This window comes from Schistocerca cancellata, chromosome 9 (assembly GCF_023864275.1).
Source record: "Schistocerca cancellata isolate TAMUIC-IGC-003103 chromosome 9, iqSchCanc2.1, whole genome shotgun sequence".
Classification (NCBI taxonomy): Eukaryota; Metazoa; Arthropoda; class Insecta; order Orthoptera; family Acrididae; genus Schistocerca; species Schistocerca cancellata.
Window position 1 is genome coordinate 6,153,239 of NC_064634.1, and position 23,083 is coordinate 6,176,321.

At 40.1% G+C, this 23,083-nt stretch overlaps 1 protein-coding gene across 2 annotated transcripts in view; it reads right to left on the reverse strand.

Annotated features, from left to right (window-relative positions):
• Positions 1-3,053: 3,053 nt before the first annotated feature.
• The window catches only part of LOC126101107 (TLC domain-containing protein 3A), a 31,356-nt gene continuing 11,326 nt past the window's right edge, over positions 3,054-23,083 (reverse strand). For both annotated transcript variants that reach the window (XM_049911783.1, XM_049911782.1), the window contains exons 4-6: positions 12,555-12,656; positions 12,339-12,467; positions 3,054-12,223 (exon numbers count right to left, since the gene is read on the reverse strand). In XM_049911783.1, coding sequence (XP_049767740.1) covers positions 12,104-12,223; positions 12,339-12,467; positions 12,555-12,656 — 351 coding nt within the window. In that variant the 3' untranslated portion in view covers positions 3,054-12,103. The remainder of the gene's footprint in view (positions 12,224-12,338; positions 12,468-12,554; positions 12,657-23,083) is intronic.

The window sequence follows — 23,083 nt, forward strand, 5'->3', positions numbered from 1 at the left end:
ACCTGATGAGATTCATTATACCATGCTTCATCATCTGTGCTCTGAAGTGAAAGGACAGATCCCCTCTCTTGTTTCAGTCAGATCTGGTTTGATGAGCAGTACCCCACAACTTGGAAGGAGGCATTATTAATTCCACTCTGGAAATCAGGCAAGGACCATGGCACCCCTAACAGTTTCCGGAGTGTAGCCTGTACCAGTTGTATGGGTAAGACTCTTTAATGTACGGTCAATTGCCAACTTGTCTGTCTGCTCGAATCCCGAGGTCACCTGAGCTGCTCCCAGTGTGGCTTCAGGCGCTACAGTTTCACCCTTGACGACTTAATTCTACTGGAAACGGAGATACAGGAGTCTTCTTAAGCTGAAACCATTTGGTTTGCATGTATTTTTACCGCAAAAAAGCATATGACACTACTTGGAGGTACAACATCCTTTGCCAACTTCATGAATGGGGACTATGTGGACAACTGCCACTTCTTATCCAATCCTTTCTCGAGGACCGTTGTTTTCTATGTCGCATTGGCGATGCCGTGTCTGACTGCTGTATACAAGAGAATGGGGTCCCCCGAGGCAGTGTCCTCAGTGTCACGTTGTTTGCCATTGCTATCAATGGCATTTCCTCTGCAGTCAGGAACCCTGTCGAATACTATTTATTTGTGGATGACTTTGCACTCTTCTTCTTCTCTCTCTGATCTTACAACAATGATTAGAGGCAGGAACAGCTGACCATTAGGAGGTTGGAAAGCTGGGCCAGGACAACTGGTTTTCAGTTCTCACCTGAAGAGACTGCATGTGTCAATGCTAACTGCGCTAGTCGAAGTTTTAGCCAACCAGTGCAGACAGTGGGGGACAATATTTTACATTTTCAAGAAACTGTGCACTTTTTTGGTTTATTATTTGACTCAAAATTAACTTGGCTGCTACACCTGAAAACTACTAACAAAAGGCTTCCAGTAATTGATTATTTTGAAATGCCTTAGCGGAAAAACATGGGGAGCAGACAGGTCCCATCTCCTGCAGTTTTACACGGGACATTTGTCCGATCATGTCTAGATTACAGCAGTATGGTCTATGGGTCAGCCCATTTCCTAGTTCAAGATGTTAGACCCTGTCTACCACGAGGGCATTCAGATATAGACTCGAGCCTTTCGGACCAGCCCAGTTCTGAATCTGTGTGCAGAGGCTGGTGAACCACCACTCTGGATTCAGCGACTTATTCTTTTGGCTCGGCACTGAAAATATCGTCACCTAACTCATCGGTATTTAGTGCAGTGGTCCAACCCACCTTTGAACAGCTGTTTAGGAGTCAGTCCTACATGACCATGCCATTTGAGATACGTGCTACTGACTGTCTCAAGGATCCAGATCTATCAGAATTCCTAATACACAGCCAAGGATGAAACGCGTTGCCACCTTGGCATCTTCAGAGACCTAAAGTGTTTTCACACTTGACACGGTATAAGAAAACTTGTATTCCTGATTATGTTTTTACAACTTTGTTTTCCTCCATTTTAAATATGTACCATAGTTTTATCATTGTTTATATGGATGAATCCCAGCAAGAGAATGTCCTTGGTTATTCTGGTGTCTGATAGGGTTTTGAAAGAGCATCTTCTGGAATAATTTACAAATTATGATGCGGGATTATGTGGCATTCTGAAGGCTTTGGAGAGAATTCACAAGCATCACCGTACAAGGTTGCCTGTCTGTTCCGACTTGCTTAGTGAACTACTTCACCAAACGTAGCCAGTAGAGCTGCCGATTCAGCTCATCCACGACTCCTTACATGGGCTCCAACACTGTGTGCAAGGATGTGATCTTTTGCTGGGTACCTGGCCACGTCAGGGTGCAGGGCAATGACAAGGCCGACAAAGCTGCCCTGGAAGCATGTCGGCAGGTGCTCTTTGTCAATATCCCATCCCATTGCACACCATCACCTCATTTTCTGACAGGTGCATCATGCGTCAGTGGAAGACAGAATGGATGCAGGTGACAGAAAACAATCCACGGTCGCATTTCAGACTTCGTGTGAGCCTCACCGCTGGAAGGAGGTTTTGCTTACCAGACTGCACTCTCGACATAGCCCTTTAACTTGTGGCTTACTCATCCGGTGGGAGGGGTGTGCCATTTTCAATTCAGCATATTTTGGCAATGTGTGTCCTCAGTCTCAATTGAGATCTACCCACCATCCTCACCAATACTAATTGTAGTGTTACAAGAGTGCTGAAATTTTGTGAACTGTCAGGCATCATCCCTAAATTGGTCGGGAAAGGAGGCAGACTTTAATACATTATACACTGCTCCGCATGTGGGGGACAGCCTTTGTCCCCACCCGTGAGACTGGCATGCTGACTTTTTGTCAGGGTGCTGATGGGCTCCCCCACCTGGCCTTAATTTACACTAATTTCTTTGGTCTCAGCATTTCTTCACAACAATTATTCCTTTCTGCACTCCCTTTTGAGTTTTCTACCTCTTTCATTTTCTGAAATATCTCTTTTGCCTTCCCCCTCTCACCTCTTATCACATTCAATGCCCTTAGCTTTTTGCTCTTATTAACTCATGTATGATATTTTAGCAGTTATCTCTGTCTTGCATATAACTTATCTCCCACCTCTAAACTCCCAGGTTATCAAATCTCGTCCAGTGCTGTCTTAAACAATCACTTTTCCCTTCTCATCCTGTCCGGTAAGTCTCCCTTGATCCATGGTTCTGGGCGACTTTCCCAAACTCCACCCCTTTTCCTAAAGCTCAGCACTCCTTTCCATTCATCCCTCGTCATTTCCCTTGAATCCTTCTGACAGAAGGAGCCATTGCCTATGAAAACTAGCAAATTGTAATACCTTTTTATAAGTGTGTTCTCCTGCCACCATTTGGTGAGCAGATTTTTTTTTATGTATCCAATTTCTTATATTTTCATATATTACTAATGTTGTACACACTATTATTTGCTTACTAAAATATATCTATGTAACTGTCGTTAATTTGTGAACTGTCCACTGAAACAGTAACTTAATGTGCTCCTGTGTGGCTGTTGTGGAAAAAGAATAACTAACAAGTTTCTGACAACATATTTATTATCATTTTGCAGTCTTTGTACTTTTCACATTTCACGATCTATAGTACAACAATACAAATACTTAGACACTGTTTTTTTTTCTTTCTTTTTTCTTTTTAGTTGAACATTTGGTCACAGAATCTAATGCAACAGCGATATAACAGCTACCATTTACAATCAGTCCACATCAATGCCAGCTAAAGTTGTGCTATATTACAAAATTTTAGGTGAAATTCACCTACATCATAGCTCATTTGTATAATATATTTGTACAATTAAGTTATATTGAGTCCCTTCTGCAGTATAATATAAATAAAACTGTTTCTGCTGAATATTACACAGGCTTTCCATGGATCAACTAACTAGATGTACATTAATTCTACTAACTGCTAAACTATGCAGACAACATTCAATGATACATGATTGTCCAGAAAAAACAACAAATAAAGTCAAATGGAAGTATTTGTAGGTTTTGTATTAGACAAATGAACAGAAACAGACTTAGACCTTTTCCAACTCTACACAGATCATGATAATCATCATGTCATTATTATATAAAAATTTACCCACAATGCTCCAAAAGAGTTCTTACCAAATATTACCACCACAAAATTACACAAAATAATTTGCAATTTATTTCTAAAAATCACTGCACAGTTTTCTTCTACCTCTAACATATCCCCAAGAATATATGTCACTAAAATATCCAGAAAATACAAAGGTAAATATATTTATATGCTTAGTTAACAAGTGGTGTGAGATTCACTGACAGTAAAATAATCCAGCTTATCCGAGGGAAAAAAATAAAAAAAATCTTTAAATGAGATTCATAATATTGCAAGCTGTTTAGTGGATCTTTGGTATTAGGATTCAAGTCCCATTCACAAATGTTACATACTGAACAAAAATTTACATTGAAATTATTTCCAGGAATTTCCATCTATGATATAATCTTTTGCCTTGGACATTACCTGCAGAACAGGTATATTTTTAACTGCAATTTTTTCTAACAGGAAGAACAAAAGATTACAATCTTTTAGTCTTATGGAAGGCTACAATTTTTAACAAAAACTTGGCAAGGAGTATGTTTAGCAGCACTGGTCTATAACTGATCTGTGAAGTTCTGCTTCTTCCTTGCTGTGCAGTGAACTTCACTTTAATAGGTTTACACAATGATAAACAAGGAAAATGAAATTATTTAAACAAGTACGAAGAACTTTTTGAAAATATATCTGTCATATTACACGCCATACATTCAATTTTCATCCTCTTGACATCATTCAAGAGTCACATTAAATTATTATGTTAATTATTCTTGCTGAAAAGAATAGGTAAGTTGTAGCATATGTATTTCATACCTTCGCAACAGGAAACTCTAAATTTGGGAAGATCAAAAAGGATGTCATATAGTATAAAATTCAGTCCTCAATAATATGCCAAATACATATTCTGAATCAAGAATTATAGTGTGTGTGTTAGCTTTAGAAGCACAGAACTGTCCATGAAAACAAGATAGATAGGAATAGTTCAAGACCTGTAATGCAAACAATGCAAGCAGCTGGCCAATTATCTAGTGAAGAGGCGTAGTTAGGTACTTTGCAGATGAGAGATCTGACAAGGAAAATGATGACGATGATTATGATGACGATGATTATGACAAATTACAACACTGACAGGAAAAAGTGCACTACAGAAGGCAACAGCAGATTGTTCTCTCAAATATTAACAATGGGGACAATTGAAGCTCAGAAGTTAAACACGAATCCCTGAGAACACAGAACGCTTCAAAGTATGGGGGCCCCCACAGGGCAGAGCTCAGCATGAAGAGCATCTGGCAATGAGAAAGGATCATCACAACTATATCAGAGATTCTGTTTTGAGATAGTTTCTCCACTACATCTGGAACTAAGTGATCATTTCAAAATTAGTAATTCACCCCTCCTCCTATCCCCCCCCTTCCACTCCTCTTCTTCCCAATCACTTCATCTAAGTTCATTTACTATGTCACAGTAACATGACAAATAAAAATAATCTCTTGTTTAATTTTTGATGTATTTGAATCCACTCTATATCTTCACTTATATTTTTCAAGTAATCAGCAAGCATGGAAAATAACAAAATAAATATTGTTGCATGATGAACACTATTTTAATTTTCTGAGTAACTATGACCGTGATTGACACATTCTTGCCCTTTTTTCGCATCTCAACAACACAATTGCTCCTTGTTTAACACATACTTGCAACAGTTCAATTATTATGATTTGAACCAATATTGCAAGTATGTAGTTAATTTTCTCCAACCCAATTTATGAGTTAAGTCTTTATGTAACTTCCATGGGCACATTTTCAAGAATGAAATACAGAACTTGGGTGAGCAATGCCTAACTATCCCAGATATGTCTGTCCTCTGACTGTAATTGCAAATACTTAGAGGCAGATGAATCCACTTACTGTAAATTAAACTTATATTAATATATATGTTTTTCCATCCAGTCCAAACAAATTACAATGATATATTACTGATTGAAATCTCAAGCCCAAGATATTTTACACCTGCTACAGTTTAGCAATATCACAGATGGTTTAAGAAGTATGGTATACACACACATTTAGATCATGATTATGGACTACATGTACAAAACATTTAATGGCATATTTTACAACTGTACAATATGTACAAAACACATAGTTATCATGCAATAAATTCTCAATCTACTTCCAGTACATCATCTAGAATTTATTCCAACAAAATTAACAGAAAACTCCATTTACTAAAATATCAATTCCACAGCCACCAATAACTGTTTCCTACAACCTCTTGGCTCAATATATTATTCAGATCCTACTAACACCTATCACCTGGCAGTAACTGTTCTAATGAGGACACTGTTCAGCACATGCATAGTGTATTAAGCAGACATTTATAAGTGACTGATGCTGAACCACTGGATTATTTTGCTTCTATAAAACATGTTCCAAATAGAGATTCTCTGAAAGCAACAGGTATGCAGCTGATCATGTAGTGATATTCAAACCACATATGCCACACAAAACTTTAAACCTAAAATCACACACCCTGGTTATAGACAGCTACAAATATGAGAAGTAAACAATAGGAAATGACTGCAAATTCATACGTAAAACATAAAACTAAATATGCAAGTAACTTATTAGTTTAGCATGTGGTACTGAGGAGGATGAGGTTGTGATGACACTAAAATGCTATCAGCACAGTATAAAAATGTAAATGTTGTATAGATTCTGTTAAACCTCACCATGAAGTAATAGACATAAAGCAGCACGATGGATCACACCACCACTAAAGTGACAAGATCCATTTAGTGTTCTGTAAAGCTAAAAACATCAAAACAATTTGACTGCTTGTAACATATGCCTATTATTTCTCCCCTTTTGTCTCTTAGGGTAGAAATTTATGGTCGTAAGCAAGAACACTGATGCAGGAAGACAGTATAAAAATGATTGTGTGTGTAGGCAGGAAGACTATCTTTCAAATGGCATTGTTTCGTAATTGGTCAATACAGCTCAAAGGTAAATTCATACAGTGTATGTTATGATTTTTTGCAACATTTTTAATTTCCTGTGTCGTAAACCAATTAACCTCATTCAAAATGAATGATACAGGGCTTAATTGTGTTTAGTTCAAGATTACCCCCAAACACAAAATTTGTAAAATAGTATAAGTAGTAGTAAATGAATTTTGCAATTAGTACTGACTTTCTAGAAACACTTATGCTTCATAATTCTCTATTCTCTCGTGCTAACAGATGGGCAAGCTGGTCAACAACAGAACATTTGAGAATAAGTGCTCATTTCAGGAATAAAGGAACATAAAAACCTGAAGCTTTATGTATTTTGTGCTGTGCTGCTTTGTGAGTGCAGCTGACTTTACTGTCATTTTGCGATGATGCAGTGAATAATTAACTGAGTGCTTAGCCATCATTCGGCTGATGTATAATTTGTAATCATAATGAATTTTAAAATAAGTGCTTCTACCACTGAAATAAACAAGAAGATATGGACAAAGAATCTAGTACAATTTCAAGAATCAAACAGAAAAATAATAACTGTTCCACTACAACAACAATCACTTGAAAACTTGAACAGGATACTGCACAAAATACACATTGTTGGTTGTTATATATTCCTTAGAGAGTTCATGACAGACAGGGAAGAATGTGTACAGTAAACTGTGAAGGAACTATTAATGTTATGGCAAAAGGAATTAAATGGCTCAATCTCATCAATTCCAGTAGTACGTGCTTCAATACGGTACTAAAAACCTATTTTCAATGTGTAAAATGAGGAAAATATGATTAACTGAGTGAAGTTTTTCACATTACAAAAGAAAACTGAATGGGTGTGCAGTGAGGAAAAAGGTAGTATCATGCTCAGATTAAAAGCAAAGAGCATGTTAGTTACACAGTTGGGAAGCCTGAGTTCCAGAATTATCCATCTATTCAAAAGAAGAAAAATATCTTTGCAGCATACTTCAGCAGCAGCAGCAGCAGCAACAACAACATTACTACTTCTATTTCAAGTAAATCAACATAACTGTCTGACAATGGCTATCAGGAGTCCCACAGTCCAGGTGAACTGTTCCCAAACATAAGGAACAAATACATCAACACAAAAACTGTAACCCAATTGCGAACAAGTTCAAAATTATCAATCAGCAAAGTGGGCAACCATTTGCAGACAGATATCTCACGTTGAGACTGACAATGAAACCCCTTCACAACCAGGTATTTACAGATCTACCATTAAAGAAGCTGTTAAATGCAAAGGAGAAATGAAGAAAACACAAAACCTAGACAGCTGGTTCCTGCATTTTGATGGTAAGCATATTGATAACCAAGAATGTCAGGTATTGGCATTGAAAAATGAATGAAGTCAAGTTGGAAGCACTAGACTTACCAAATGGGAAAGCAGGTACTGTGGTCAAAGGAATAACAACTGTTCTCAATTAATAAAATTTATGGACAACCATTCTGCGGTGCAACGACCAGCAAGATCGGCAGAGTCCTAAGCCGGCAAGGAATCAGACCAGTCTTCCGGCCACCCAGGAAGATTAAGGAAATGCTGCGACCCGTGAAAGATAATCTTGACCTGAGAGTACCGGGAATTTACAGCATTCCTTGCGAGTGTGGCAAAAGTTATGTGGGCCAGTCTATAAGAACTGTCGCCGATCGCAGTGTGGAACATCAGCGTCACCTGAAATACAGGTATCTAGAAAAATCAGCGGTGGCTGAGCACAGTTTGTTAAATAAACATAAGATTTTATTCGATGAAACAAGACTACTTGCTCACGCTTCAAACTATTGGGACTCTGTCATCAGGGAAGCAGTTGAAATTAGACTCTGTGAAAATAATTTCAACAGAGATTCCGGTTATGCACTCAGCAATGCATGGAAGCACGCAATTGATATAGAAAGAGCGCAGAGGGAGACTTCTTACATTCCTCGCAGTTCTCCGCCTGTTGCGATGGATGGCGCTGCAAGCAACGCTGGATAAAGCGCGCAAACAAAATCTATGGATATAGAGGCTGCCACCTCAGTACGCATCGGTTTCACCGTGACGTCATCCAGCCAATGAGAAGCCGTCCACTGCTTATAAAAGCGGAAGCCTCACCGGTCCACGACAGTCAGTTTTACCCCTGACGAAGATGACGGAGGTAGTCATCGAAAGCTTGGGATTTTATCCAAATTTGACGCGGCAAGTAAACCGAGAACTTTTTATGCAAGGACTCCGTCGCAAAAGACTCCGTAGTCAAACTATAAAGAGGATTGCCACTGACACTACAAATGTGAACACTGGAAGGGAAAAATGGCACTGCTGTTCAGTTATAAACACCAGAAGAACCACGATTTATTGGCTGTCAACACTTCATTCATGACTGTGTGCTTCACATGATAGCAGATGGTGACTTGGAGGAAACAACGCATTACCCAATATCAAGTACTCATTTATCCTGGCACTTGGTATGAACTATGAGCAGCTCAAGATGAATTTTCAGAATGGTCTAGGAGAGATTACTGAAACAGAAGGATGGTGTCATGCTATGAAATTTCTAATTCACTTAACTCTCACTTTCCTAAAGTGATGTTTTGGACAATAACTTAACTAATGCAAGATGGAACTCTTAAGTAATACTAGCTCTTCTGCTATTTAATCTTCATCTTTTACAGATTGGTAGATGTTTGGTTTACTGAGTGCAGGATACAGCACTTTATTACCAGAAGCTATCAATTCCCAGAACAAACCAGAGTAGGAAATGGGAATAAATGAACACATTTTCGCTACCCACTAACAAAAGTTCATCGATTTACGGCACAAGAACATGGGGTTATAAAGAAGTCATAATCCTACCATATATAACAATGATTGCCCAGAAAGTAAGACATTGCCTTTTTTTTTTTTTCTTAGCCAGAAACAACGCTACGAATACAAAAGTTACGTATGTATAATTTGAAGTCTCCTGAGTGAGCGCGCCAAGTTTCCGTCACTTCCGACAGACAGCATAGCTGCAGGACAGTTTCAAAATGGTGTCTGTAAGTGACATACGTTACAAGCAACATGCCATCATTGAATCTCTCACTGCAGAGAAAGAAACAGTGGGGAATATGCACAAATGCTTGTGCAAAGTCTATGGGGCATCTGCTGTCGACAGAAATACAGTTAGTCACTGGACATGGAGGTTGAGGTCATCAGAAGGCAGTTCGCTGGAATGTCATGATTTGCAGTGGTCGGTGAGACCATCCCCAGCTGTCACACCTGACATATTGCAGCGATACGATGTTGGCATTCACGAGGACAGACGCATTATGAGTCGGCACTTGGCGCTGCAGCTGTCAATCAGCAAAGGAAGTGTGGATGCAATTCACACAGTGAAGCACGGGCTCTGCCACCAGGACAAGGATTGGTACCGACAAGGCATAAACTCCCTCGTTTCGTGCTGGACGAAGGCCGTAGAACGGGATGGAGATTATGCGGAAAATTGGGTGTGTAGATAAAACACAATTCTTTTGTATGTGTAATTCTCATTATGTTCAGTAAAGAATTGTTGAATAAAAAATGTGGTGCATTACTTTCTGGGCAACTCTCGTACAAACAGAAATTAATGTTGGCAAACTTTTATTTAGGATGCAACATCAAAATGTTTTCAGAATCATTAGATTGCCCCACAAGATGGAAAGCTACAAAAAATATTAATGGGGATACTTTAACAGTAAAAAAGCAAGCTCTTTAGCACAAACCAGAATAATTAAATGACTGCAACATAATTTTTGGTTTTGCTCATAAGAATCTAACATTTCCTGGATGTGTAATGAGTTGATTTTCACTTCTCAACACATTAATACTGCACTGTGGCATCAAATTCAAATTTGATAATTTGACAAATATAAAATGCACAACTTACAAATTCACACTTTTTTGATAATTATAAACAGAACAATAAGTGATTTTGATGTATCAAATTAAAGATAACATACAAGGAAGTTTGCCTTATTTTCTAAATTGAGATGGGAAAGGAAAAGAGAAAATATCAGTGTATGACAAATAGAACAATATCTGAGTACATAAACAAGCAAAGGAGGAGAGTATACATCCCTATGACAGGAACTTTCTGCTTACTGAATGACATATTATAACCCTGGGAGTGAACTTCGACAAAAGACCTGATGTCAATTTCACAAGACTGAGTATATTAACGAAAATCTTTAAGCAATGATAGGGGTATCTCTCCCACTAACAAAGTGAGAGTTCAGTACAAAGTGACTACTCATTCTACTATTTCTTTCCATTATAGTAGTCCAGGAAGTAAATAGTTTTTCTTCAAATATCAGTTTCTTTTTCTATGTCTGCACTTTTTGTGGCAACTGCTTCGTAACTACCTCTGTCCACAGGCATGTGAATTTCAAGTTTCCATCTTCAGTCTTCTAATGTGTTATTTGAATGATTAATCTTATTTCATACATTCACCTAAAAATTTTATCAAATAATATTGTTAAATCTGCATAATGAAAGTATAGGTGTTTTTTCTCTCCAGAGAGTGTGGAAAATTCTGTAACATTTTATTCAGTCTTTTAATGAAACAGCAATATAATATACTGGATTAATTTTCATACTTTTAAGCCAATTATCATAAATTCGAAGCCAAAACAAAACTCCCTACAATGCAGAAAGAAAGCTACGTCAATCTTGTGTTCCCAACAGGTAGTGCCACACACCTATAAGGACAGATGTTCTCCAGTTTATTGCTTGTTGCAATAACAATAAAACTGACAGAGCAATACTAAGCATCTCCCATGTAATAATAAATGCTAAACACATTAATCTCAGAAGTTGTCAATATTAAAAAATAATTTCTGGTAGCTATGTGGAAATAAGAGCGTTGAAATGATTACAGCAGCCATGTTCCACAGTATAATACAGAAATTAACAAGGAGCAGTGGAATGTTGTTGATCATTTTTATAACAGCTGTTAACACCCTTTCTCTACACACATTTATTAGTTAATTATTTTTTCTCCATAAAATGTTTAGGTTTTCTGCAGGTGTGTGCGAATCTGGTTGAGGCGTTTGACTCTGGTAATGTTTTGTTGTCAATACTGAACTACAATCATAATTAAATGCACATTTTTTGGCAGCATGACAGCCATGCATATAGACACATATACACACATCTATGCACATATAGGAACTATTGTCGCCAATACTTTTTGCATTTCATAAAAAAACAGCACACAACATTTAATCTGTATCTGAAAATCCTAACACAGCATTTCTAATCCCCACAAACCAATCTATCACACACATGAAATTTCAGTTTAGCTCTATCCTGCATGTTATGAAGGAAAGAGAATGTCAGATCTTTAAATACCACAGGCAGGAATAGCTATGTACAACTGTATTACAAGGACAGAAAATTGTGAATGCTCTCTTCCCACTGGCATAAGGTGAAACATTCACAACTAAATTAATGGGTATTTACTGCACAATAGTTATATTTTTTAACTGGCGATACTGTTTTACTTCACTGGGAAAAAAACTGAAAATGCACCCTTTACCATCAGAATAAACCAATATATCTGAGGAAACATCAATATGGCTATGCTAATTTTACAACCAGTAGGCAGTGATATGAAAGCCTGGAAAAGAAAAAAAAAATGTCATTACACATACATAGTTACAAGTGTCATCCTTTAACACAAAACTTTGGGAGAATAATGTTGCAACCAAAGTTCAAAACAGCCAGGTACTTACCTCCCAAAATGACAATCCTACATAGTCACTGTACTTATAGCAGACATACGGGAGCGTAATTACACGGCAGAGAAAAAACGTGACTAGCATGACTAGACCATTGACCACATAAAGCTGTGATGATTTCATCTGTAACAATAGAAAATAATTGTTCTCTATTCAATTTTCTGAGGGTGAACCAGTAATGACGCACATAAAAAGAAGCAGTTTACCAACCTTTAACTTACTGAGGATGCCTCTAAAAGAGACAAAAGGTGTACTGAGTTCCATAAGGTACACAACCCCAAATATACAGTCCCCTAAGTCACCTCTCAGATGCTGAAATTAAAGCACCAGGGAAAAAAACTGAATGATTATGAAATCTAAAAGAGTATTAATGCACTAAATATTATCTAGTCAATAAGTTTCTACTAGATTTGATATTTATACGAATCACCATTTAGTACAGAATCAACAAAAATCCTCCTAGCAGTAAATAACTAGTCCCTCAAAGTCACATATGTGCCCTTCAAATATCCCCCCTCACTGATTTAGGAGAGGTTAACCCTGTTACACAGGTGCCAGTATCTCTACACAAATAAAACGAAGTTCCCCACTTCCTTCTGTCTGTATGTACAGGCTAACCTCAGGAACTAGTGTGGGATTTTGATCCAGTTTTGCCCAATAGATACATTTCATAAGGCAGGGTAGGGCATATAATTTATATAAATATTTCATGGAAATAGGCTGAACTAAGATGAACTGGCCAGCAGAAAATGATGGCACTGCCACTTAGTAGTACAGCCACTGCAACTCCAGACAGCAGTAAATCTGGAGCAGAATCCAACTCCAGGCATCAGTGAATCTTCATCAGAATCTGAGTTGGGTCTGGTGGTTCAGCACATGACTCAAAACCAAAACGTCCAAGGACTACATGCTGGTTGGACCACAGTTTTTTCACAGGCTTAACCTAGCATTCACCCCTCAGTGGGATGTGGCTATGTGTGTGCATGTGTATAGGATTTGGGGGGGGGGGGGGGGGTGTGCTAATCTCGTTTCTCTGAATGCCATGTCTCCTTGGAGACTGCATACCCAGAGTACCATGTCAAAAACACCCATATAATCGTCCCAGGCAGTTCAGCAATGAAGTGACCACTTTTATAAAATCATGTTAACGAATCTTCTGTTGGTTCCTGGTAGAGCGACATCATAATTAGTGAAAAGTGCTAGTTTGCTTTTGTTTTACAGTATTAATTTATCTTATTACCCTGTTTTCAGCTTACAAGGCCCTCATCAGACATTTACTGACTATTGTTGCCAAAGGCAATAGTCAGTTCTGATCATTTTGCTATGAGCAGCCAGCCAATTTATTTGAAATTCCTGAAGCACTTTATTTTTTTCTGCATGTAATCTTGGTTGTCAGAATAGATGTTACAGGTTCTGAGGTCATTGTGACAAAGATAAGCATATTAATCATCCTGTATATGCTGCAGTTATTCTTATTTCCATGCTCGCTAATAACAACTGGAGGGGCATTCCAACTGATGCAAAATACCCTAGTCATGTTTAAGAACATTTTGTACTATCATCAGTGGATTTATTGTTTATTTCCATTATCAAATGAAGCTAATATGTGCATGGTCATAGTCTTAAATCCATTATGAAACCTCTAGCTTGTCACAGTTTTTGATGTTTATATGATTGACATGCTCCCATGGTCTTACATCCGCAACTGTCAAAGATTGAGTCGATGACTACAGTTTCCCAACAAACATCATCACAGAAAAAAGCTAAAGAGAGGCAGAAAGGAAAGTTCAGCTGCCGTTAACAACAAAACAGAGTGGACTGCAGATCCTCAGCAAACACAGTCATCCACTTAGCACTAAGAAACACAGACATGGGTGCAATGTTACCACATAAGAAAGGATTTCATACCTTCACTGCAGGATGCCATCTGTGAAATAATACATGGTGCTTATCATCTACATCTACACAGATACTCCGCAAGCCACCATAGGGTGCGTGGCGGTGGGTACCCTGTACCACTTCTTGTCATTTCCTTTCCTGTTCCAATCACAAATAGATCGAGGGGGAAATGACATAAAAAGAGCTGTATGCTCATGGAAGAGGAGCTACAGGCATCCCTGGCTTGTGTGCACTACGCGATGATGAAAGCATCGGGATTCTTCCTGTACCGACAAGGGCAATGCAGCCATAATTATGGAATATGTGATCTATGATACAAAGATTTATGCACAACTGGATTAAGATAGTTACTGCAATCGCTCACTTGATCTGACACTGAGAATAATAAGAAAGGCATATTAGCTTCTTAAGCACTCTTTTGTGGAAAATGGTGTGGTCTAGAAACTTCTCCCTCAGGCACCCAGACCATCTACTGCTTACAGTTTACCGAAGATCCAAAAAGATTGGATGACATTCCACCACACTGTATCTAACATTGTCTCACCGACACAAAAGCTGGTAAGTACTTGGCCAAATCCTTGCTCCACATGTGGGACACTGTCAACATCATATATATATATATATATATATATATATATATATATATATATATATATATATATATATATATATATATATATATATATATATAAAAATAATAATAATAATTTGGTCCTAGTATCCCAGTTAGTGGTGTGGTTCAAGCTATGTGGGCATACTCTTACGTCTGATTTTCTATACAATGGCCAGTATTACGATCAGGCAGATAACATTGCAATGGGAAGCCTGTTAGCTTCAACTGTTGCAAATCCCCTCATGGGAAACCCAGATCTCCCGTGCCTTATCTCTCCAGTCACCCACCACCTCCCACAGCACCAACATCCGGCCACAGAGGAGCATTCCCCTCGTGACAGTACCACACGACAGGAGCAACTTAATCACATTCTCCATCAGGATTTTGACTACCTATTGTTGTACCCTGAAATGAGGAATGTTGTACCCACTATCCTTCTCCCCCTCCCCCTCTCCCCCCACTAATGGTATTCCACTGCCCACCGAACCTACACTATCTCTGTCCACTCCTATACAATCCCTGCTCTCCCCAACCCCCTTACCTCATGGTTCATATGCCTGTAATAGACCTAGATGCAAGACCTGTCCCACACATCCTCCCACCACAACCTACTCCAGTCCGTTCACAAACATCACCTATCCCATCAGAGGCAGGGCTACCTTTGAAACCAGACATGTGATTTACTAACTAAGCTGCAAACACTTTGCTTCATTTTATGTTGGTGTGACAAGCAACAAGCTGTCTGTCCGCATGAATGGCCACCGACAAACTGTGGCCAAGAAACAGCAGGACCATCCCATTGCTGAACATGCTGCCCACCACAATGTTAATCATTTCAATCACTGCTTCACAGCCTGTGCCATATGGATCATACTCACCAACACAAGCTATCCAGATTTGTGCAGGTGTGAACACACTGTGCAATATATCCTACGTTCCCATAACCCTCCTAATTGCAAACTTTGTTAGTCGCTGTCCTTACCCTCTAGCCCCTTCCCTGTTCCCATTCCGGCACTACACCATCGCACCCCTTCTCTCCTTTTCCGCTATCCTCCCCTGCCTGTCCTCCATCTAACCTCCTGACTGCACATAGCTACCCCACCCTCTCTCCACCTAGTCCTTGTACACTCCCACAAGCAGCACTTTACTGTCCCCCACCCCTATCCTGCTATCTCTCCCCCTCCCCGTCCCAGCCTCCTCCATACTCACACCAACAGGTTGCTTTTCCAATCATGTTCTGCTGCTCACGGTCTGGCTTCTGCAGCCTGAGACTGTGGTCATGTGTGGGTGAGTTACACACGTGTGTGTGTGTGTGTGTGTGTGTGTGTGTGTGTGTGTGTGTGTGTGTGTGTGTGTGTGTGCGCGCGCGCGCATTTTTGTGTGCTTTTTTTTATCTATTTCTGACAAAGTTGGCCAAAAACTCACTTTGTGACAGTCTTTTTGTTGTGCCTATCTGCAACTCAGCATCTCTACTATATGGTGAGTAGCAACTGTCCTCTTCATAATATTGTTACAAAGCTCCTCGCGGAGAATTTGAGGATACTGCCTTACCCATGGCACCATTAAAGCCACTACCTTACACACCGCACCATTAAACCCACTACCTTACACATGGCACCATTAAAGCCTAGTTGTTTTTTCCGATATGTTGATGAAAGACTGGTCAAGGCCCCACCGATGTGAGAAACTTGGACGAGATACTGGAAAACCTCAACAGCTCTAACAGCAAACTTCAATTCAATGTGGAGGTAGAAAAAGATAATTGTTTGTCCTTTCTTAACATCTTTGTCCATTGCAAACAAAATGGATGCCTTGGCCACAGTGTCTATCGGAAACCTACTCTTGTCAATCTATACTTGCACTCACATCAGCCATCACCATCTGCCACAGAAGCACACTGTGTTAGGGCACATTGTGAAAGAATAATATCAGACCCCAATAACCTGCCCCATGAGCTGAGCTACTAGTGCAACTTCCACCAAATAAATGAAATCTCAAGAAAGAATCACAGGAAGACCACTGACGAGGAGCACAGAAAGAAACTTTCTTCTCTGCCCTTCTGTAGCTCTGTATCCGGCAATAAAAGCCACCTGCTGATATGGCAAGACCAAAAAGGTCTTTGCACCTTCAACAACAATCTGGCAATTACTGACATCCGTTAAAGATTCAGCAGGTCTCAGAACTCCTGAGGTCTATAAAACACCTCGCAATGTAGCCAGTCTTAAACCGGACAAACAGTATGCACTGTAGAACAATGCAAGAAGGGGCACGAGGAGTTTTATCATCAAAGCTACCCCTAGAAACCCACTTCAGTTGAGCATGCTTTAGATAACAATCACTGGATCAAATTTAATGAAACTTCTGTCTTGGCTTGTGCTACCAACTTCTGTGGCTGTAATTAAAGAGGCCATTGCAACAAAAATCATTGATAACATCCTTAACAAGAAATGGCAGCTCAGCACAGTGCAGGATACAGCAATGGTAAAGTTAAAATGGGCACATCAAACACCAAGTCAACGCAGCTAGCATCAGAGATGTCACAGTAGGCAGGGCAGCTAGTGTGTATAAGGGTATACCAGCAGCCCACTGGCAGTTGACAATGGCCAAGGTGAGCAAGCTTGTAGAATTTAACCACCTGACTGCAAGTGATGAGCAAAGGGATAGCATTGTTAAAAGGAAGTCTACAGATACCAGTGACTGTATGCTGGTCCCTATTTTGATTGTACAAGAGGTGGGATTTTTCCTGCATGTCAGTTAGGAGGCCTGAAGATGGCTTACTGTATTGCTGAAACTGGTAACAAAAATTTGATAAAATTGGAAATACAGATGGCTGAAGATGTTTTTGATTTGACATTTACAACAAACAGGTGAGGTCACACAACCATGGACTTACAGGGACAACAACTGGATGATATAAAAGGGGAGAATAATCTTCTCAAAATTCTCATCCTCAATACTGTTTCTTGCCATCCACCTTCCAATATGAAGTTAAATGAAAATATTAAGGCTCCTAATACTACTTTCGTACAGCAGTCCAAGAATCACAGGGCTACTGCCACATTTAATAGTCTGCAACTTGTGGACTTTTTCAAATCATGTTGAAGGATGTGTCTAATGATGAGTCAAGTCTGTGACAAAGATAGTCTGGTAACAGTTGAACATAGTGCAATTAGAGATGCATGGAATGACCACTCCTAAATATGAAATTGTGTATGGAGAAAAGTGTTGCCTGAGGCTGTATCATTGTCAGAGAATAAACTGAGCAGTGACATTACCAATGCAACTGCAGACTACTGGCACTACACAGCAAACTGGCTTCACACATGTTGGTGAAGATAATGTGAAAGACTTTCAGAAATCTTATTCTGAGGATATGAGCCATGAGAATCTGATGACAATCGTGGGATAAAAATGAAGAAACCAAGTGTGAGTACACAAAACCTGCAAGGAAGTTCGCAGCTAAGAAGATTGCAAACACTGAAATGCCTCAACATGTTCTAAAATGCTCCAAAGAGCTACATGACCACAGATGAGAATGAAAAACAACTACTTTCCTTTTTTCTTGACAAGAAACTAAATTATCCACTTCACCTGCTAACGCTGTGTTTGCTCCCAGAAATCATTAATGAACTAGAACAGATGCAGCATTGCTGAAATCTTCCAATTTAGATCACCCAGGTGCCACTGAAGTTGTTAATCTGGACTACATACCAACTTTAAGAAAGAACTGCACTAGAACACTGAGAGTGAATCATTAAAATAATGTGTTTTCCATTTTTTTAATTTACTTTATTAAAACTAGTTGCAAAAACATGCTATTAATTGTTTTCAATTGAAAACTCTCTGAAGAGAAGAGGAAAACAGTGTACAATTTCTTGAAGAGGGAAGCAAACGTAACATTTTTTATATATATAAGATGCTGTGACTTACCAAACGAGAAAGCACTGGTAGATAGACACAATAAAAAACACACACACACACACACACACACACACACACACACACACACACACACACACACGTAAATGCAAAGAGGTTGGGCAGAGATGTCAGTCGAGGCGGAAGTACAGAGGCAAAGATGTTGTTTAATGACAAGTGATGTACAAGGGGCGGCAACTTGAAATTAGCGGAGGTTGAGGCCTGGTGGGTAACTTGAAGAGAGAATATACTGAAGGGCAAGTTCCCATCTCCGGAGTTCTGATAGGTTGGTGTCAGTGGGAAGTATCCAGATAACCTGGACGGTGTAACACTGTGCCAAGATGTGCTGGCCGTGCACCGAGGCATGTTTAGCCACAGGGTGATCCTCATTGCCAACAAACACTGTCTGCAGTGCACAGTGTAGGCAGGTCAGTTGGTAAATCACGTGGGTGCTTTCACACGTGGCTCTGCCTTTGATCGTGTACACCTTCTGTGTTACAGGACTGGAGTAGGTGGTGGTGGGAGGGTGCATGGGACAGGTTTTGCACCAGGGGCGGTTCATCTACATCTACATTTATACTCCGCAAGCCACCCAACGGTGTGTGGCGGAGGGCACTTTACGTGCCACTGTCATTATCTCCCTTTCCTGTTCCAGTCGCGTATGGCTCGCGGGAAGAACGACTGTCTGAAAGCCTCTGTGCGCGCTCTAATCTCTCTAATTTTACATTCGTGATCTCCTCGGGAGGTATAAGTAGGGGGAAGCAATATATTCGATACCTCATCCAGAAACGCACCCTCTCGAAACCTGGCGAGCAAGCTACACCGCGATGCAGAGCGCCTCTCTTCCAGAGTCTGCCACTTGAGTTTGTTAAACATCTCCGTAACGCTATCACGGTTACCAAATAACCCTCTGACGAAACGCGCCGCTCTTCTTTGGATCTTCTCTATCTCCTCCGTCAACCCGATCTGGTACGGATCCCACACTGATGAGCAATACTCAAGTATAGGTCGAACGAGTGTTTTGTAAGCCACCTCCTTTGTTGATGGACTACATTTTCTGAGGACTCTCCCAATGAATCTCAACCTGGTACCCGCCTTACCAACAATTAATTTTATATGATCATTCCACTTCAAATCGTTCCGCACGCATACTCCCAGATATTTTACAGAAGTAACTGCTACCAGTGTTTGTTCCGCTATCACATAATCATACAATAAAGGATCCTTCTTTCTATGTATTCGCAATACATTACATTTGTCTATATTAAGGGTCAGTTGCCACTCCCTGCACCAAGTGCCTATCCGTTGCAGATCTTCCTGCATTTCGCTACAATTTTCTAATGCTGCAACTTCTCTGTATACTACAGCATCATCCGCGAAAAGCCGCATGGAACTTCCGACACTATCTACTAGGTCATTTATATATATTGTGAAAAGCAATGGTCCCATAACACTCCCCTGTGGCACGCCAGAGGTTACTTTAACGTCTGTAGACGTCTCTCCGTTGATAACAACATGCTGTGTTCTGTCTGCTAAAAACTCTTCAATCCAGCCACACAGCTGGTCTGATATTCCGTAGGCTCTTACTTTGTTTATCAGGCGACAGTGCGGAACTGTATCGAACGCCTTCCGGAAGTCAAGAAAAATAGCATCTACCTGGGAGCCCGTATCTAATATTTTCTGGGTCTCATGAACAAATAAAGCGAGTTGGGTTTCACACGATCGCTGTTTCCGGAATCCATGTTGATTCCTACATAGTAGATTCTGAGTTTCCAAAAACGACATGATACTCGAGCAAAAGACATGTTCTAAAATTCTACAACAGATCGACGTCAGAGATATAGGTCTATAGTTTTGCGCATCTGCTCGACGACCCTTCTTGAAGACTGGGACTACCTGTGCTCTTTTCCAATCATTTGGAACCTTCTGTTCCTCTAGAGACTTGCGGTACACGGCTGTTAGAAGGGGGGCAAGTTCTTTCGCGTACTCTGTGTAGAATCGAATTGGTATCCCGTCAGGTCCAGTGGACTTTCCTCTGTTGAGTGATTCCAGTTGCTTTTCTATTCCTTTGACACTTATTTCGATGTCAGCCATTTTTTCGTTGGTGCGAGGATTTAGAGAAGGAACTGCAGTGCGGTCTTCCTCTGTGAAACAGCTTTGGAAAAAGGTGTTTAGTATTTCAGCTTTACGCTTGTCATCCTCTGTTTCAATGCCATCATCATCCCGGAGTGTCTGGACATGATGTTTCGAGCCACTTACTGATTTAACGTAAGACCAGAACTTCCTAGGATTTTCTGTCAAGTCGGTACCTAGTATTTTACTTTCGAATTCACTGAACGCTTCACGCATAGCCCTCCTTACGCTAACTTTGACATCGTTTAGCTTCTGTTTGTCTGAGAGGTTTTGGCTGCGTTTAAACTTGGAGTGAAGCTCTCTTTGCTTTCGCAGTAGTTTCCTAACTTTGTTGTTGTACCACGGTGGGTTTTTCCCGTCCCTCACAGTTTTACTCGGCACGTACCTGTCTAAAACGCATTTTACGATTGCCTTGAACTTTTTCCATAAACACTCAACATTGTCAGTGTCGGAACAGAAATTTTCGTTTTGATCTGTTAGGTAGTCTGAAATCTGCCTTCTATTACTCTTGCTAAACAGATAAACCTTCCTCCCTTTTTTTTATATTCCTATTAACTTCCATATTCAGGGATGCTGCAACGGCCTTATGATCACTGATTCCCTGTTCTGCACTTACAGAGTCGAAAAGTTCGGGTCTGTTTGTTATCAGTAGGTCCAAGATGTTATCTCCACGAGTCGGTTCTCTGTTTAATTGCTCGAGGTAATTTTCGGATAGTGCACTCAGTATAATGTCACTCGATGCTCTGTCCCTACCACCCATCCTAAACATCTGAGTGTCCCAGTCTATATCTGGTAAATTGAAATCTCCACCTAAAACCATAACATGCTGAGAAAATTTATGTGAAATGTATTCCAAATTTTCTCTCAGTTGTTCTGCCACTAATACTGCTGAGTCGGGGGGTCGGTAAAAGGAGCCAATTATTAACCTAGCTCGGTTGTTGAGTGTAACCTCCACCCATAATAATTCACAGGAACTATCCACTTCTACTTCACTACAGGATAAACTACTACTAACAGCGACGAACACTCCACCACCGGTTGCATGCAATCTATCCTTTCTAAACACCGTCTGTGCCTTTGTAAAAATTTCGGCAGAATTTATCTCTGGCTTCAGCCAGCTTTCTGTACCTATAACGATTTCAGCTTCGGTGCTTTCTATCAGCGCTTGAAGTTCCGGTACTTTACCAACGCAGCTTCGACAGTTTACAATTACAATACCGATTGCTGCTTGGTCCCCGCATGTCCTGACTTTGCCCCGCACCTGTTGAGGCTGTTGCCCTTTCTGCACTTGCCCGAGGCCATCTAACCTAAAAAACCGCCCAGCCCACGCCACAAGGGTACGAGCCAGAGGGAAGGGAAGGTGGTTTGCGGATTTCATAAGGATGACCCTCTTGGTTCACCTTTTAAATTAGGATACACCATATGTAATCAACAGAAAGTAAAGATAAACTCTGCTACTGAGAACACCAAAACTCCAATGGATAAGGATATGGTAAATTGAACAGAAAGCCGAACAACTATCATTTCTCATGAACTTTAAAGATTCAAGATCAGTACTGCAGCAGTGGGTACAATTAGAGGACCAGGCGAAGAACAAATCAAAGAACTTGGAGGTGGCTACACTTTCTTTTAGAAAGGAAAAGAAATTCATGAACTCTGCATTCATGGTGTTGGCTCTGCTATCACAAAGAAAGTTGCTCCTCACCTTAATGAACTACCTTGTGGCAAAACCAAAAGACTCTTGCGCCTACACCTCAAACTTACGACTAACAAACAAGTTACAGTTATATGTGCGTACACACTGACCCTCACTTGTGAAGACAATGAAAAGAAAACCTTCTACTCCCAACCTGTAATGTTTAAATGCTTCTACCAAGAATACTCCATGTTGACAAAAATCATTCTCTTGGGAGACTTCAATGCTTGAATCAGTAGAGACTCAACGCTATGACCCAAAGTGATCGGAACAGGGGGTAGGGAAGAGCAGTTCCTTAGTTATCACTAATACTATCTTCAGGCAGGAGGATAATATTAAAACCTCACGGCAACATCCAGGATCAAAACACTGGCACATGATTGATTATTTAATTGTGCATGCCTGAGACCAAAGAGATGTCATAATCATGAAAGAATTGACAAGTGCTGATGAGTGTTGGAGAGACCACCGACTGTGATG